Source organism: Impatiens glandulifera, chromosome 4, assembly GCF_907164915.1.
Source record: "Impatiens glandulifera chromosome 4, dImpGla2.1, whole genome shotgun sequence".
NCBI lineage: Eukaryota > Viridiplantae > Streptophyta > Magnoliopsida > Ericales > Balsaminaceae > Impatiens > Impatiens glandulifera.
In genome coordinates this window covers 6,322,298-6,341,904 of record NC_061865.1, presented here as the reverse complement: position 1 = coordinate 6,341,904, position 19,607 = coordinate 6,322,298, and the positions used below count along the sequence as shown (strand labels likewise).

Below are 19,607 nucleotides of genomic sequence, written 5' to 3'. Positions count from 1 at the left end.
ATCGTTATATCATGATGCATTCAATAATAACACATTAAACTGGAGAAAAATCTACCGACGAAATCTCTCTTGTGACATTTTAGAATAATTGCATTTACTAGACATGCATCAAGAAATGACAAATGATGCATTTGATCCGAATAGAATTATAAGAAAGTGAAAGGTAGAATAACCGCAAATATTATACATGCCTCTAGAAAATGACAAATGTGTATTTTTTCTAAACATAATTATAATAAAATGAAAGGAGGTATTAATTTCAATAAATATTTTAAACATAGAAAAAAAAATTCCAAAAAGAAATAGAATTTCAACTAAGTTTAAAAAACAAATTCATGAATGAACAGTTTAGTTAAAACTAGTATACTATCAAACTTTTTCACTTTCTTTTAACTAACGTTACTTAAAACTTATCCATATAATCAAAACACATCTAAAAAAGAAAACTATATTTTATTGATATTTTCTACTTTAATTAAGTTAATATATTAAATATATATTAATTAAACGATTATTATAATTTAGGATAACTTGTTAAACCTTTTTTTTATCCAATTTAACAAATCAAAATCAAGTTAATAGATAAATATAATATTTTTCATATAATTATGAAAGGATTGAACCTTATACAAAATATACAATATTTATTAAAAAAAAATAACTATAATATTAATCTATTATATATTTATAAAAATACATATAGATTTAACAAATAATAAAAAAAAATATTGGACTTAAGTCTAACCCCTATTAATTTATATAATTATATATTATTGTTATATATATAATTAAGTATATAAATTAACAATTTTAAAATATATATATTAAAATATAAAATTAATTAAAAAATAATTACAAGTAATGGTACAATACAAATATTATATTTATTTATTTGAATAAATAAATATATTTATTTTATAAATATAAATTAACTCTTTTTAATGTAAAAGACTAAAATCGAAATTATTTATAATTTATAAAATTTTATTATTTTAAATATATATTTCGATTAATTTAAAAATATAAATTTACAAATATAAATTAACTATTTTCAAAGTATAAATTAATAAAACAAAATAAAATTATTAACTCGTAATTATTAAATTTTAAATATAAAATAATAAGAACTTCCAACAAAATCTAGAGGATAGGTTGAACCAAGACCTATAGCTTAATTAAAAAAAAAAAGCATTTTTTTTTATCTTCCTTTACATTTTTTTTCTCAACCTTTCACTTTCTTTAAAAAAAAAAGTATTAAATATTTGCTTTCTTAATCTTTCACTTTCTTTTAAAAAGTATTAAAATATATATATATAAATAGATCCTGATTTACAGTGGATGATAACTTCATTTATTTGGAGGATTTGTCAAACTTCTTTATATACTTATAGAAACTTTATTTTATATACTTTTAGTAACTTTATGTTATCACTTAAATCATGAATTTTTATAATTCAAACAAATTCTTAAATTCTTACATATAAGTCTTGTATGGTTTTAAAATAGGATCTCTATTTTTCTCTATATAAGAGAGTGTTCTCAAGTACAAGGTATTAAATTGATAGTAATATACCATGAAATCTTTTTATAATCCCTTACTGATCCTGTCACTGGTCGTAATTACTCTCTCCACCGATGTCATCGGTAGGCCCGTACAAAAGCCTATGCCAGCTCCGCACCATTCATCACCGCCAGTTGAGGGGAAACCGCCAGTTGATGTGAAACCACCTTCCCATAAATCGCCTAAGACACCACATCCATCGCCTCCACCACCACCCACTGAGAAACCTATGCCATCACCGCCAAAAGAAGGGAAACCACCAGTTGATGCAAAACCACCTCCCTATAAATCGCCTAAGATACCACATCAATCGCCTCCTCCGCCACCCACAGAGAAGCTTATGCCATCACCACCAGTTGATGTGAAACCACCTTCCCATAAATCTCCTAAGACACCACATCCATCGCCTCCACCGCCACCCACAGATAAGACTATGCCATCACCACCAGTGGATGAGAAACCACCTTCCCATAAATCTCCTAAGACACCACATTCATCGCCTCCACCGCCACCCACAGATAAGCCTATTCCATCACCACCAGTTGATGTGAAACCACATTCCCATAAATCTCCTAAGACGCCACATTCACCGCCACCCACATCGTCGTCAAATCATTGGGTGAAACCGTCGCCCATACAGAAGCCTGCACAAGCTCCGCACCATCCATCGACGCCCATACATAAGCCTAGTCCAGCTCCGCACCATCCATCACCGCTAGATGAGGGGAAATCGTGGGTTAATGTTAGAGACCCTCCTATAAGTAAACCAAAGCATCACCACGTGATGCCGCCATCACCATCCGTTTACTAAGTATCAACTTAGGCTGGTTAAGTTGGCACATGAGAGATCTATTTAATAGTAAATTTAGTACTTTAATTATCTATGTATGGAACATTAAGAAGGAAATATGGTTGGTTGATGTTAAATTTTAAAAAAATAATTGAATTGAAAGAGTTTTATTATTGAAATAATTGCATCTCTCCCTTAATACAAAATTTTATTATTAACTTTAAATAAAAAAATAACTATCAACTATTATAATTAATTAATTAATTAACAATTTAATAATATACAAAATAAAGTTTTACCTTGACAAAAACAAGTTTATGAAATTATGATTTTCATTATAATGTTGTCATTTTGTCCCTAAAATTTATTTTCATATAAACTCACACCAGATGAACCAATTCATTTTCAACAAGCCCAATTTAGTCTTCCATTTTTTTAAGCTACTCAATATTACACATTCCAATCTCAATTTATCAAAACCCAATTAATCCAAATTTCCCAAGTTTAATTAGCTCAAAACCACCCTAATTATCAATTCAAATTTTATCCTTATATCTTGTTTTGAATTTGGAATTAACAGTTGGTTTAGGGATTTGTTTAAAATATGTTTGTTATTAAAGAAAATAGTTTTATTTTTTTAACTTAAGAGTTTTTAGTGTTATCTAATCTCAAACATTTTGATAACATAGGAAAACACTTTTTATGAATGGGATTTAATCCGAAATATTTTGATATCTTTAAAAAATTATTTCACATTAACTAACTTAATGAGTTAACTAATCTATTAGTAGTTGGTGAAGGACTTTCTTAAAACTAGTTTGTTTTCCCTCAACAAAAATTAAGAGTATGTTAGGCTCTATGAATAATGTCTCACTTCTCTACTAAATCCCAAAATTAATTATTTTTGATTAATTTTAAAAATCTGTCAATATAATTAAAAAATTTTAAAAATAATTTTTTTATTTTAAAAGAAAATTCCTAAAGTGCAAATCGGTTGAAATTCTTAAATCTCGAACTTTTCTGTAAAGCTTTTATACAAAGGTTTACAATATTAGATTATCTATATACATAAAATGAACAAAATCAAACACATCCATAGTAATAGAGCAGGTAAATAATTATTTGTTATAGTTTTCTCCAATGAGTAAAATAAGTCAATCATATAATGGGATATACAATAAGTAATGTAAAGAAACCTAGCAAATTAACGGCATTGTCTTTGTGTCGATGTAAAGTTGCAATGCATTATTAGTTTTTATTGTCAAAAGATTTAATAAATCATAATCGTCGTCACACAACATTTTATAAAGACATGTCGGGAAAGAACCCAAAAACGGATTAAACCTGATATATATAACATGTTATATTACCATAAGATACAAATTGAGTCCCTCGATTGATAAGGATGCCCAATAAAAACTTGAGTTATGCCCTTCAAAAAATTTTAGACATGAACCATCAAATATAGCCCAAATCTTTATTGTTATATCAAGATCCATGCAGTAATAACACATTAAACTGGAGAAAAATCTACAGGCCAAATCTTTCTTTGACATTTTAATATAACTGCAAGTACTAGACATGCATCTAGAAATGACAAAAATGACAAATCTCTCTTTGACATTTTAGAATAACTGCAAGTACCAGACATGCATCTAGAAATGACAAAAATGCATTTGGTCCAAATAGAATTGTAAAAAAGTGAAAGGTAGAATAACCACAAATATCATACCTGCCTCTAGAAAATGACAAATGGTGCATTTTTTATAAACATAATTATAAGAAAATGAAAGAGGTATTAATTTCAATAAATATTTGAAACATAAAAAAGAGATTTTCTTTCATGAATGAACAGTTTAGTTAAAACTAGTATACTATCAAACTTTTTCACTTTCTTCTAATCTACATTATTTAAAACTTATCCATATAATCAAAACACATTTAAAAAAGAAAACCATGTTTTATTGATATTTTCTACTTTAATTAAGTTAATATATTAAATATATATTAATTACACGATTATTATAATTTAGAATAACTTGTTAAAGCTTTTTGTTTATCCAATTTAACAAATCAAAATCAAGTTTTTCATATAATTATGAAAGGATTAAACCTTATACAAAATATACAATATTTATGTAAAAAATAACTATAATATTAATCTATTATATATTTACAAAAATACATATAGATTTAACAAATAATAAAAAAAAAATATTGGACTTAAGTCTAACCTCTATTAATTTATATAATTATATATTATTATTATATATATAATTAAGTATATACATTAACAATTTTAAAATATATATATTAAAAAATAATTACAAGTAATGGTGCTATAAAAATATTATATTTATTTATTTTATAAATATAAATTAAATCTTTTTAATGTAAAATACTAAAATCAAAATTATTTATAATTTATAAAATTTTATTATTTTAAATATATATTTCGATTAATTTACAAATATAAATTAACACTTCTCAATATATAAGCGTATAAATTAATAAAATTTAAAAAAAAAATATTAACTCATAATTACTTAATTTTAAATACAAAATAAGAAGAACTTCCAACAAAATCCAAGTACTGGGTTGAGACACTAATGGACCTATAGCTTAATTAAAAAATAGTATTTTTTATCTTTCTTTCCCACCTTTCTTTTTTCTTAACAATTCACTTTCCTCAAAAAAAAAATATTAAATTTTTGCTTTCTTAATCTTTCATTTTCATTTAAAAAGTATTAAAAATATATATATATATATATATATATATATATAAATAGAGCCTGATTTACGGGTTAATGATAACTTCACTTATTTGGACTTATTATTAGGTGATTTGTCAAACTTCTTTATATACTTTTTAGAAATTTTATGTCATCAACTATGGATTTTCATAATTTAAACAAATAAATTTTACATATAAGTCTTGTATGGTTGTAAAATAAGATCTCTATTTTTCTTTATATAAGAGAGTGTTCTCAAATACAATGTACTAAATTGATAGTAGTATACCATGAAGTCGGTTTATAATTATTTACTTGTCCTATCGTTGGTTGTCCTATCGTTGGTGATAATTTTTCTCTCCACCAATGTCGGCGGTAGGCCCGTACAAAAGTCTATGCCAGCTCCGCACCATTCATCACCGCCAGTTGAGGGAAAACCATCGGTTGATGTGAAATCACATTCGCATAAATCGCCTAAGACATCACATCCATCGCCTCCACCACCACCCACTGAGAAACATATGCCATCACCGCCAGAAAGAAGGGAAACAACAGTTGATGTGAAACCACCTCCCCATAAATCGCCTAAGACACCACATCTATCGCCTCCTCCGCCACCCACAGAGAAGCATATGCCATCACCACCAGTTGGTGTGAAACCACCTTCCCATAAATTGCCTAAGAAATCACAGCCATCGCCTTCACCGCCACCCACAGATAAGACTATGCAATCACCACCAGTTGATGTGAAACCACCTTCCCATAAATCGCCTAAGACACCACATTCATCGCCTCCACCGCCACCAACAGATAAGCCTACGCCATCACCACCAGTTGATGTGAAACCACCTTCCCATAAATCGCCTAAGACGCCACATCCACCGCCACCCGCATCGTCGTCATATCATTTGGTAAACCGTCTCCCGTACAGAAGCCTGCACAAGCTCCGCACCATCCATCGACGCCCATACATAAGCCTAGTCCAGCTCCGCACCATCCATCACCGCTAGATGAGAGGAAATCGTGGGTTAATGTTAGAGACCCTCCTAAAAGTAATTCAAAGCATCACCACGTGATGCCATCACCATCCATTTACTAAGAGTCAACTTAGGCTGGTTAAGTTGGCACATGAGAGATTTATTTAATAGTAAATTTAGTACTTTAATTATCTATGTATGGAACATTAAGAAGGAAATATTAAGAAGGAAATATGGTTGGTTGCTGTTAAATTTTAGAAAAATAACAAAATTGAAAGTGTTTTATTATTGAAATAATTACATATCTCCCTTAATACAAAATTTTATTATTAACTTTAAATAAAAAAAATAACTTATCAACTATTAAAATTAATTAATTAATTAACAATTTAATAATATACAAAATAAAGTTTTACCTCGACAAAAACAAGTTGATAAAATATCAATTATGATTTTCATTATAATGTTGTTCTTTTGTCCCCTTTTAATGAAGTCGAATTCTTTATTCCCTAAAATTTATTTTCAAATAAACTCACACTAGATGAGCCATTTCATTTTCAGCAAGTCCAATTTAGTCCTTCCATTTTTTTTTAAGGCGACCCAATGTAGACCTTCTATATTTTTTAAGCTACTCAATATTAGACATTCCAATCTTAATTTATCAAAACCCACCTAATCCAAATTCCCAAGCTTAATTAGCTCAAAACTACCCTAACGACCCTAATGATCAATTCAAATTTTATCCTTATATTTTGTTTTGAATTTAGAATCAACAGTTGGTTTAGGGATTTGTTTAAAATATGTTTGCTATTAAATAAAATAGTTTTATTCTTCTAACTTAAGAGTTCTTAGTGGAATATGATCTTAAATATTTTGATAACTTAGGCAAAACTCTTTTTATGAGTTTCTAATGGGATTCAATCAAAACATTTTTATATCTTAAAAAAATTATTTCACATAAACTAACTTAATGAGTTAATTAATCTATTATTAATTGGTGAAAGATTTTTTTTTTAAAACTAATATGTTTTCAAGCAATAGAGTTTAAGAGTATGTTAGATTCTTCAAATAATGACTAGAATTGTATTAAGTTCCAACTCAAAATAATGTCTCAAAACTTCCTATTTATCAAAAGTAGTCTAATCAATCCACAAATTTACAACAATATCACTACCGCTAATTCCTATCATCTCGATTATTTGTCGACTGCTAATATCCATACCTATATTAAACATCATTAAAGTAAAAAATAAAAACCAATTAGTAAAAATAAATAAGGTCAAAATGTTGTATAAACATTATTTGTAATACTCAACTTTATTAATACAAACTTTAACATTTTTTAAAATAAAATTATATATTCCAATTGGGATGTACACAATTAAACTTTATATTCATTTAAGGAACCTTATAAATCTAAATTTTCATAACAGACAAAAGAAAATATTTCTAAAAGATGTGATATTTCAATTAATTTTCTAATTTTTTAAATTTAATTAATTTTAAAAAATTTAGACTAAAACATATTATGATATTATATAATCCCATTATACAATGATGGATATGCGTGCAGATGATCGGATCTGTAAGAATCGACACGTGTCCAGCAAATATTAACGGATGCAAACCTATTTATATTCCCCTCTTTATTCTTCTTTTCTGTTCCGCCCCTATCTCTCTCTCTCCTCTTTCATCTTCATTATTCATCTCTCTCTACCATTCGCCTATTTGATTCCTTCTCTTCCCAACCCATCTAGAGCTCCTCTTACTTCTCAAATTTAAACTTTTTCGATTTACCCTTTTCATTCTATAACCAATCGAATCCGATCTTCTTCAATATTAAATCCCGGGTTTGATTCGAACTGAGGGTAGGGAGAGATCTACATGGCGACTTCTTCGACGAGCACTGTCTACATCCAGGTGATTGAGGATGTGATCAGCAAGGTTCGAGAAGAGTTCATTAGCAACGGAGGTCCTGGTGATAGTGTCCTCAACGAACTTCAAGGAGTTAGTGTTTCAATCTCTTTTCATCGTTTTACTATTTTTCATTGGATTTGATGCTTGTTTTAGCTTAAATTTAAGATTTTGATCTGATCGGTTTTAGGGTTTTACTATTGATGTATCTCTCATATTTCTGTCTTAACTATGTGGATAATAGATTTGGGAAATGAAAATGATGCAAGTTGGAGCAATACTGGGTCCTATAGATAGGTCTGCTGTGCAGAAATCAGCACCTGGACCTGCAATCACACCAGTTCATGATCTTAATGTTCCATATGAGGGGAATGATGAATATGAAACACCCACAACTGATTTACTTTTTCCACCAGTGAGTTTAACCCTAATTTTCTTTTGTGATTGTATTTCTAGAAGATGACTTTAAACTCTCCAATATTCTATAACATCATTGCAGACACCAATGCAAACGCCTTTGCCAGGAACTGCTCAAACACCATTACCTGGAATTGTCCAAACGCCTCTACCTGGAACAGCTGACAGCTCATTGTTCAGCATTCCTGGTGGTGGTACTCCCATATCCCCTAGTGACTATCATTCTGTTAATGAAAATGGTGGTGTATCTGAGATGAAACCTGGGAGGCCTAGCCTATTCATGGTAAATGTTCTACTGTTTGTTGGTACATAGTTTTGGGCATGTTCGTATTCTTTCTCTTTCACCCTCTTCTCATTTCTCTCTTTACTGTATTATGATATGGAATCTTCATTTGTACCTGACTTTTATCTCATCTGGTTATCAGTTGATGTTAACATGTGTTATTGTTTTGCAGCAACATCCTTCTCCCTGGATGAACCAAAGGTCCCCTTTAGGTGTCGACGTAAACATTGGTACATATCAGCTTTATCCAGTGTAAACATTGATTTACTATTACTTATGGAAATGACTGATCAAGTTAATTGTTACAGCATATGCAGAAGGACGGGAAGATTTGGAGAGGGGCTTGTCCAATAGGCCCATGACCCAGGTCAGATATATCTCCTCTTAGTTGCATAATAATGTGGAAGCTACTTTAGTGGCATTCTTTTCAACTATATTCAAATGCTAAGAATTTCTTTATCTATACTCTTGTTATTTTCCATTACTTATATGGTCGTTTTGGTGAAACAACCCCCTCTTCCTTGATTTCTATCTTTTTTTCTTAGTTTGGATTATGTTAATCTAATAATTTGGATGATAGTTTTCCTATTCTTTTGTATTCTTAGGCCCCATTCGAACTTGGGTTTTGGATAAAAGAATGGGTTATTTTCAAATACCTTGTTCGGGTAGGTTATTGAAAAATGGTTATTTTGTAAAAAAAAACAGTTGTGGTATAAATATATAATGAAGAAAGATATATAATTATATATATATTTAAGAAATAGACGGTAATTGTTATTTTGGTTGATGATTTGAATGATGGGATGGATGATTGGATAGAGGGTTAAACACATATAACTCAAACCGAACAAGGCCTTTTTATATGTAAAGATAATATTATCTCTATTATGACCCACACGGTGTTCTAAATGGCGAGAGTCGGTGGTGGGGCTTTCAGTGACCGCCTCGGCAAGGCAGTTGAATTTATTCCCCCTACTTTTATACATAAATATATATTTTCATGCATGTAATTACAATAAATGATATGTAAAAGTTATACAAGGTACAAATAAATATATAAATGCAATTAACAATATAATTTATAAAGTCCGTTACCATTTTAATACTGAAAAGGTAATATCAATACTTTTACCTTTTAACAATAGTCTACATTTATATTCAAAGATTCAATATCCATGCGACTTTAACTTCTGAGTTCTTAAGAAAGGGCTTCTTAGGGCCATTAAACATAGAGACCGAGATGATTTCACTAAGAATACAGATTGAAATAGGGGTGATGGCAGTGGGAGGTTGTGCAACTGCAACCCTTCCTTGGTCTAAAACTAAATTAAAAAATCTGATCATTCTTTTTAGCTGTCTTATTTTCCTTTTCTTTTTCTTTTTTTCCGGAAACCTTTTTAGCTGTTTCATACTTAAAACATCTATTTTGTCCATGGTTAATGGCATAATGTGCATATGGCTAAAGAGTACGTTAACCAATAGGAAGAAAGGACAAAAGAGTCCTTAAAGTTTGACTATATGTGAAAACAAGCCCTGAAAAGGTACACTGTAATCCATTTTTTTTAAATGGTACAAATATGCCCATCGGTTATCAACTTTCTTCTTGTAACAGTCTTTGTTTTATAATTTTTGTTGAACACCATTTGATCTTCAAAACACACATATAGATGTTGAGATGACTAGAATAAATCCTCGAATATAATACAAAAGCGGTTATAATGTAAGTATATTTGGGATTTGTATTAGCCATCTCTTTTATTATGTGTGCATTTTGGGTTGACGTGGCACTATTTAATAAAAATCTTTAAATGGAGATTATTTGGTGAAGATGACTATTTAGTATATTGTTATATGTACCATCTGTATAATATTTAGGTTAATTTGTACATTTTCAAGATTAGGGGCTTATTTACACACCTTTCGTCAAAGTTTAGGAGCTCTTTTGTCCTTTACTATTTGCCATACATAGATAATTGTTTGATTTGTTGCATAAGTTAAAACCACACATTAAGTGACCAACCAACAAATTGATAATTTAATTGAGTCATGGGATTGCAAAGAATGCTTGTAGAAGTGCAGTTTTATGTGAACAAATGGTACTTGAGAACATATGTGACAAACAAAAAACATACTCTAGCATACATGCTTAACAAGCGATTAGATAGGACTGAGTCATCCACCATAATGAAATGAGGAAATTGCATTGAAGGTTCGAAAAGGGAATAAGGGAGTTATTAGAACAACTCTATGTCATTTAAGCCAAATATCGAAGCCTGTTATTTGTCATTTTCTCATGGTGCTGAATCAGGCGTGAGTTGCATGCTTTCTTTGCATATTAACTCCCAAAGTCTTGGTGTTCAATTCATTTAAAGTCTGAAGTTACCAGTCTTGTCAAACTAAGAACATCAATTTCCTATATTCTTGCTAAAAATAATCTGTATTCCATCAATAAGACATGAAAAACTATTAGCTGAAAAAAAACGGAAAAGAAAACATTAGTTTGTGTTTGGTTGGGAAGAAAAGCTAAGAGAAATAAGATTTATTCTAAAGTTGCTTATGTATGTCATCACAGTTGGTATTTTAGGGTGCCAGTCATCTTTGCAGGAAGGAGAATAAGGATTAATGATAACAACTACATTCGCTTTTGTTTTCAACATTGATTCTCCATCTTGCTGGTATAAGTGTGTACCAAAAAATATATGTTCTCTTTTTGGAAAATTTAAACTTGCATAAATTGAAGTGTGGGGAAGATTGTGAGTTCAATAGTAAAACAAGCATCCAAATGTTGTATAAAAGAAAAATGAGAAGAGGACAGTTAAGAAAGCTACAAAGGATGGAAGCTTCAAACACTAAAAGAACACACTCAAGAAAAAACCGATAGATCATGATTTCTTAAAATATTATCTTGTTGTCGATTGCGAATTTCATATTTTTGGGTCCTTGAATTTCCCTTCAAATTTGATCTCTTGAACCTGCTACTTTCCCAAGAGATAATTTCAATTAGCTTTCATGAAGATGCCACGATAACTTATAAATAACACTCTTGTCCAAACTAATGTTGAAAATTCCAGGATTTCCTCGCTGCGAATGCTGGAAAGCGTAAACGGGATGATTTAGCTTCTAAGTATCGTGGTGGTGGATACATACCACAACAAGATGGAGCTGGAGATTCTATCTTAGATGATCCTAAGGTTTATTCATTTTTGTTGTAGTATCTCACTTTTTTTTGCTTTCATGTTATTTGATGTCAAATGAGTAAATAACTACCACTAGCTTCTTAGAAAAAGGTCTTATGCCATATGCTGTTAGTGAATTAAACTGAAGTGTACTACTTAATCGTATTATATTAGAAAATTATTCTGTAGTAAAATTCAGGATTAAGATAAATTACTGGTTCATGCCAGGATTCTAATTAGTCATATACTATGATTACATTGGGATGTTATTATGCCTAGTGTGCTAGCTAGTTTATATTAGTATTGTTCTATTTCATATTTTAAATAAATACACATAAAGAATGTTCTAATTTGTTCATTTTGATTGTCATTGTGTCTGCTTACCATTTTCTTTCTTTGTTCTTTTCCAAATAATTTATCTACTGTGCATTACTAAGCTATGTCATATGGATATATGATCGAAAGATCTTATTGCTTTCAAGCTGACTTTATTTTCAAATCAATTGTTAAGGGATGCTAAAGTATGCAATAGTTCAGAAGATTTAACTGTATTCAATTTTCTGGTCAAATTGGGATTAGAATTGAGTATCAGCCACTGACTTTTCTTGGTAGAAATCAAACAGACACTTGGTCTCTTTGTCTAGTAATAGTCAATTTTTAATCATTTGGTGACTAATATATGATCAAGTGAGACAATTATTTAGCTTAGAGCTTTCTGCTGAAGAAGGAAGAAGAAGATAGGATCCTGATTATTCAAGATTAATCAAATCATTGATATATTTTAATATGAAAAGAAAACATGAGATGCCAAATCAATTGTTCACTAAGATTTTGAATAGTGATTACTAAGTTGATTCCATTTTGTCTTTCTTTTTCTATGCAGTCCCATGTATATTATATTAATTCTCCATGGATTTCAAACATGAACTCTAATTTATGGCGGCCTTTTTTAGATATTATGAATCCATCTGTTCAAAATGTAAAAATTTGCACCAATATTGTCTCAAAGCTATATCAATAGAACCAAGTCACTATTATTTCCTTGTCCTCATGTATGTTAAACTTATGTAAACAATCCAACTTGGCAAGTTTAATCGAGAAAGGATGGTTGAAACAAAATTATGGAAAAGAGACGCAACAAAGAAGTTCCTCAAGTCACAAATGAAGTTTCAAGTTATATTGACAACTAGATTTTGATAGTTCTCAATGGCTGCTTTTAGGCATGTAAAGATAAATCAACTCAATATCACATTGGAAACCTTGAGATATTGACCAAAGGGGTAAAGTTGTTTCCAAAGATTCCTCAACTAGATGGGCCAATTCCTGATCCCTATGATGATATGCTCTCTACACCCAATGTAAGTGATATTTCATCATTTCAAGAATTGTTTGATGGTTCACTTCAAGTAAACAACCATGTTCTTTCTACTTGAAGATATACAACTATCAAGGAACTGTCAGTGAGGACTACAACATAGTCAATACACCAGCTCCCCATGGTAAGCATCTGACCACTTAACTTATGCACTAGATTCAGGCATTGTTTGGTGTAGAAGTTTGTGGTGATGAAAGTGTTATTTATTGCCATTTTGATTGGGTTTGATTTTAGGTGATTTTTCTGGTCTTTTTTTGTAGCATGTGGTGAAGGGAACTCATTTGGAAACATTTATAGTTTTGTTTTTGTATCTGGATCCATATGTAAAATGCGACCAATAACTTTTTGAATCTTCTAGCTAGTTTCCAAAGGTATCTATCTGTACCGGATCCAAGATACAAAAAAAAATAAGTAAAAATCTTATCTGTTTTCTTCTTTATCAGTTTTCTTGTTTTATTCTTTTCTCTATGTGCTGAAATGTTGTCCTTGTCATTCAAATCAACACATTTTCCATTGACAATCTGGTCACCTACTACTAAACAACCATTTATCTCTAATTTCCTTCCAACTATTTTTTCCACCATATCATTTATGATCATTAGATCACATGAAAGTTATCATTAACTACTCTTGAGCTCTACATAATATCATCTATGCCAGAAAATGAGAAGTAAGTTTCATTTTCTTTTCTTTTTTTTTCAAGTGAGGTTAACTTGTAAAAAGTTTAGAAAACCTAATACAACTGACAAGTAATGGCTTCTGGGTTAGACAAGCAGATTCATAGAAAATGCCAACAAAACCATTGCGCATATTTAGGGTAGGAAACTGGATCTTTGTGAGTTTGTCTTAGTTTCTAGTTCTAATATTTATCTTTCCTCTTCAGATCAAGCGCCTACTCCTGCTGTAATCACTCAAAATGATGTTGAAGATGTTGACGATGATGATGAACCCTTGAATGAGAATGACGATGATGATGATTTGGATGACGTTGATCAAGGAGAAGATGTTAATACACAACACTTAGTTTTGGCTCAGTTTGAAAAGGTAATCTATGAGACGTTTAGGGTTTTCACTCTTCTGGACCCATTTAGAAACACTTTTTGAGTCTGGATCCAGGTCTGGATTCTAATAAAAAATCGTCGATAAATTTCTTTAAAATCAATTTTCTTTGTAAGCCACATACATGGGTAGCTCAAGTGGAAGAGTCTTGCCTATGAGACAAATGCTCGATTCCCACTAAACCCTGATTTTATAAAACAAGAATATATCAATTTCGATGAGTTATTTTTTTTTAGGAACTTGTTTGATACAATTCAATTGCTATTGGTTAGGTTACACGAACAAAGAGCAGGTGGAAATGCACTCTCAAGGATGGCATCATGCACTTGAATAACAAGGATGTTCTCTTCAACAGGGTAAATGATGATGATGATTCATATACATGATAGTAGTATCAGCTCCTTCATTTATGTTTCTCCTTTTTTTTCTTTTTACTGTGCAGGCAAATGGAGAGTTCGAATTCTGAATTCGTTTTGGAAGAATTTTGGCAGCATGTTGCAGATGCTGTTGGGTGTTTGTGGTTTCCTTGTTTTGGTTTTCAGAGAGTTTGTGCGTTCGTTAATAGTTGGGTCTCGGGTTGTATAGAACAAACAGAAACAAGGTTTCATCGACTTGGTAGTAACAGTAATAGTAGAGTGTATGTATGTTATCCGGAAATCTGTCTATTGTTAAGAATTTATTTATAGCAGTTATCACTCTACTCAGTCCCACTATTGAGCACCTTATAGTGTTCATCACTTCTTGTACCTTTATGAGAACAATTGAATTTTATGAATCTAAATTCAAAACAAAAATGAAAATCAGTCTTGTCTATTTACAGCTACTACTCTTCTTCCATTAGGTCAATACTTAAAATTGTTTCCCCTTTGAGATTGTTTGATCTTTGGGATTTTTCGGGGTTTTATTTGATAAAAAGTATTTCATTTGACTTTTGGGGGTGGTTTTATTTGATTAAAACGATTTTTTGTGTAAATCAAACTTGAAATTATTAGTCTATTAGATAACTCTCTTTACACTTTAACCACTCTAGTTTATAGGCAAGAAAGATAGGTTAGATTTTGAATCTTTTTCAAAAAAAAAAATTAGATGGTAAAAAAAAAAACTAGCATAAACCGAAAATGTTTAAGGTGTAAATAATCAGCATAGAAATAGATCATTTAAAAAAAAAAATTACAACCTCAAAACACCAAATCCATGATGCTACAACAAAAACACAAATCATAACATTTATTACTCTCAAACATCATTTTTGTGTTTAATATGCTCATCATCAATTTGTTTGGAGTATTCTTCCTTGAGTTTCTTCCTCATTATCCATTAATGTGCAATAAAATTGAGAAATAACTAGCCTAATTGAAGAAGTTTTTGTTGTAAAAGTCGGGTTTTGAAATAGTATTAAACTTTATAATTCACTTAGGGTATGTGAGGAATGAAATTGAAATTAAATTTATAAGAATTGAATTACAATTCATTTCTAAGTTTGATAAAACTATAAGAATGTAATTCAATTCTGCTTGAAAAAAAAAATATAATAAAAATATTTTAATATATATTATCTATTTTATTAAAATGTCGATTTGACATAACCATTTAGGATAGTTCAAGTGTTAAAAAAATTTATAAATTTTAATTTTTATTATAAAATATCGGTTTAACATGTCAGCATCATAAATTTAAAAAATATATATATCGGTTCGATATTTTAACTTTCTAAATTTAAAAACAAAATATTAGTTCAATTGGATAACTTCTTAAATTAATAAATATATATATATATATATATATATATATATATATATATAAATTTAAAATGTTAACTTATTAAATTAAAAAAAAAAAATCATCAGTTTTATATTTTAATATTTTAAATTAAAAAAAAAATAAAATATATATATTGAAAACTTTAATCATATTTTAAATGATAAAATAAAATTTATTTTTTTTAAAAAAACATTAAAAAAATTAGAATTACATTTTCGAACTAAAAAAATTGAAATTGAGAACTACAAAATTATACTAGATTAAATTTCATTATAATTCTAATTTCAAGCTTAAATGTTAATATTAAATTGCGTACCAAACTTAAGAATTAAAATTCGACTTTAATTATAATATCAATTTTAGGTTGAAAAACACTCTTATAACTATGAGCATTTGTGGAAATAAGAATGGGCAAACCGAATAATTCACAACTTTGTCATTATGTGCATTTTGGAGAGTTTGATCTTAATACATTTGCGACCCTCTTAAACTTTCTCTATCTGAGAGTCAGAGCATCCATAATTAGGCTTGTGGTGTTATTGTCTAATTATCCCATAAAAGCAACGGTAAGTCAGATCTTCTGCTATTGAATTCTTTATTCCCTGTTTTGTGTTATTGTCTAATTATCCCATAAAAGCAACGGTAAGTCAGATCTTCTGCAATTCTTTATTCCCTGTTTTGGACCAACGCAGCATTATTATTTTATTATTAAATTAAATTTTGTGTTGAAATGAAAAGAGACCGAACACTGATATAATTATGGGTCCATATTCATGTCAAATCAAGTTTGAAAAACACTTCATCACAAATGAAAGAAAGAAGTATTTCATATCAAGAAGCACTATTGAGTGAAATATATAATGTCTTTAATTTAGATGTAAATCCACTTACTCATTCATATAAAAAAAATTAAAACCTACAAAACAATATAAAATAAAATATATTAATTATTTTACTGACTATATAATATATAAATTATTTGTGATATATTTAAATTAATTTGTATGAATTATTTTATAATTTATATAATTATATATTATATATATAAGCATATTTAAAAAAAAAATATGTAAGATATTTATATAAATTTGTAAAACAAAATATTTTAAAATTTATTTCTAAGATATTTAAATGAATTTATTTTAATTATTTTATATTTTATATAATTATATATTAAATATTTATATATATAACAAGTTCAAAAATTTCTATAATATATTTAAATGCATTTATAAAGCAAAATATTTTAAAATTTATTTATAAGGTATTTAAAAAAATATTTAAATTATTTTATATTTTATATTTAATATATAAATGTTCATGTAAATCACGAACACATTTATGTAAAAACATTTATACGTTCATGTAAAAGAATTTATGCTTTCAAATAAGTCTACAAAAAAAATATAAAAAAAATGAAACAAGCGCTACCTGGTGAGGCTTGTTTCACTGGGTATTTAGAGCGCTCAAAAGAGTGAAACAAACACTACCTGGTGAAGCTTGTTTCACTATGTATTTACAGCGCTCAAAAGAGTGAAACAAGCGCTACCTGGTGAGACTTGTTTCACTAAATATTTGCAGCGCTGATAGAAGTGAAGTAAACGCTACTTAATGAAACAAATTTTACTAGGTATTTACATTAATCAATCATTCATTTGCGTTTGCGTTTGCTTCACTTTTATTAAAAATTTTATTAAAAGTGAAGTTAAGTTCACTAAAATAATAATTTAAATAAATAGAAAATTTTCTACTGCACTCTCATATTTACTTTCTCTCTCATCAATTTTTCAAATCCTAGCATGAATTTTCTCCACTACAATCTTCTCGCAAAAATGGCATTTGATGGGGGTGACGTCGAAGGTTATTTTTTGTCTTTGGGATGATGTTAATGCAACATTGGATCCCTTGAAGTGTGTAACGATTTGTTGTTGTACATCGGCGATTTTTCTGTTAAAAATCGCTTGTCGATTTTTGTCTTCTTTTTATAGATCCGGGTAAAACCATATCTGCAAAAGAGTGTTCATCTTCTTTTCTGTTTTAAATCGTCTTCTCAAAGTTTCCGGATAAAGTCGTCTATTAACTAGGTAAAATCCTAAACGATCTTCTCGTATTTCTTAATAGTTATAATGTCGACTTTTTTAACAACTATATCTTAACGTATCGACACGTTAAGAAACAATGAACGAAACAAGACAAACAAAAAGTACTAGGTTACCAATGAACGAAATTTGTATACTCTGATCTCGTGAAAATTGTTTGATCAACTTATAATTAAACTTTCAACTGTAGATCCAACGAATTCTATTGCTTTAAATGTTGCTCATGGCATATATCTTTCACTCCTCTGAGCCCTGCAATATTTACTGAAGCAAGTCTCACCAGGTAGCGCTTGTTTTACTCTTTTGAGCGTTGTAAATACCTAGTGAAACAAGTTTCACCAAGTAGTGCTTGTTTCACTCCTTTGAGCGCTGTAAATATTCAGTAAATCAAGCCTCATCAAGTAGCGTTTGTTTCATTTTTTTATTCTTTTGCAGACTTACATTAAATCATAAATATTTTTACATTAACGTATAAATGTTTTTATATAAATGTGTAAGTGATTTTACATGAATATTTATATATTTATATAATATATAATTATATAAAATATTTTAAATAAATTTATTTAAATATCTTACAAATAAATTTTAAAATATTTTGTTTTACAAATTTATTTAAATGTATTAGAAATTTTTGATTATGTTGTTTTATAATAAATATATATATTTAATATATAATCATATAAAATATAAAATAATTAAAGTAAATTTATTTAAATATCTTACCAATGTAAATACCTAGTGAAGTTTGTTTCATTACTATCAGTGCTGCAAATATTTAGTGAAGCAAAGATCATAAGGTAGTGCTTGTTTCACTCCTTTGAGCGATGTAAATATCTAGTGAAGCAAGCTTCATCAGGTAATGTTTGTTTCACTTCTTTGAGCGCTGTAAATATCTAGTGAAACAAGTCTCACCAGGTAGCGATTGTTTCATTTTTTTATTTTTTGCAGACTTACATAAAAACATAAATGTTTTTACATGAAGATATAAATGTTTTTACATAAATGTGGTAGTGGTTTTACATTAACATTTATATATATTTAATATATAATTATATAAATTATAAATTAATTTAAATAATATTTTTTAAAATATCTTACAAATAAATTTTAAAATATTTTATTTTACAAATGCATTTAAATATATTATAGAAATTTTTTGACATGTTGTTATATTATATATATATATATATATATATATATATATATATATATATATATATATATATATATATATATATATATATAATTATATAATTATATAAAATATAAAATAATTAAAATAGATTGATTTAAATATTTTACAAATAAATTTTACAATATTTTATTTTACAAATATATATAAAGATCTTACTATCATTTTTTTTTAATGTGCTTATATATATAATATATATTTAATATATAATTATATAAATTATAAAATAATTATACAAATTAATTTAAATATATCACAAATAACTTTA

The 19,607-nt window shown here is 28.6% G+C and overlaps 3 protein-coding genes across 3 annotated transcripts; all 3 read left to right on the top strand.

The window, feature by feature from the left end:
* Positions 1–1,574: 1,574 nt before the first annotated feature.
* LOC124934560 (pollen-specific leucine-rich repeat extensin-like protein 3) lies at positions 1,575–2,372 on the top strand. The gene has a single exon (XM_047475089.1). The coding sequence runs from the start codon at positions 1,575–1,577 to the stop codon at positions 2,370–2,372; it is 798 nt and encodes a 265-aa protein (XP_047331045.1).
* Positions 2,373–5,478: 3,106 nt separating this feature from the next.
* LOC124934559 (protein TRACHEARY ELEMENT DIFFERENTIATION-RELATED 7A-like) lies at positions 5,479–6,093 on the top strand. Its single transcript, XM_047475088.1, has one exon. The coding sequence runs from the start codon at positions 5,479–5,481 to the stop codon at positions 6,091–6,093; it is 615 nt and encodes a 204-aa protein (XP_047331044.1).
* A 1,644-nt stretch (positions 6,094–7,737) lies between these two features.
* LOC124935877 (transcription initiation factor IIA large subunit-like) lies at positions 7,738–14,984 on the top strand. Its single transcript, XM_047476309.1, has 11 exons — positions 7,738–8,067; positions 8,219–8,389; positions 8,474–8,674; positions 8,847–8,904; positions 8,983–9,041; positions 11,746–11,865; positions 13,071–13,208; positions 13,286–13,349; positions 14,109–14,269; positions 14,557–14,640; positions 14,727–14,984. The coding sequence occupies exons 1-11, from the start codon at positions 7,945–7,947 to the stop codon at positions 14,748–14,750; spliced, it is 1,203 nt and encodes a 400-aa protein (XP_047332265.1). The 5' UTR covers positions 7,738–7,944; the 3' UTR covers positions 14,751–14,984.
* Positions 14,985–19,607: the final 4,623 nt, after the last annotated feature.

Excerpts from the sequence above, each read along its gene's own strand:
- LOC124935877 (XM_047476309.1), top strand. The coding sequence starts at position 7,945 with ATGGCGACTTCTTCGACGAGCACTGTCTACATCCAGGTGATTGAGGAT. Across the intron at positions 8,675-8,846 it reads GGAGGCCTAGCCTATTCATG|CAACATCCTTCTCCCTGGAT; the intron begins GTAAATGTTCTA and ends ATTGTTTTGCAG. Across the intron at positions 11,866-13,070 it reads CTATCTTAGATGATCCTAAG|GCATGTAAAGATAAATCAAC; the intron begins GTTTATTCATTT and ends GGCTGCTTTTAG.
- LOC124934559 (XM_047475088.1), top strand. The coding sequence starts at position 5,479 with ATGCCAGCTCCGCACCATTCATCACCGCCAGTTGAGGGAAAACCATCG.
- LOC124934560 (XM_047475089.1), top strand. The coding sequence starts at position 1,575 with ATGAAATCTTTTTATAATCCCTTACTGATCCTGTCACTGGTCGTAATT.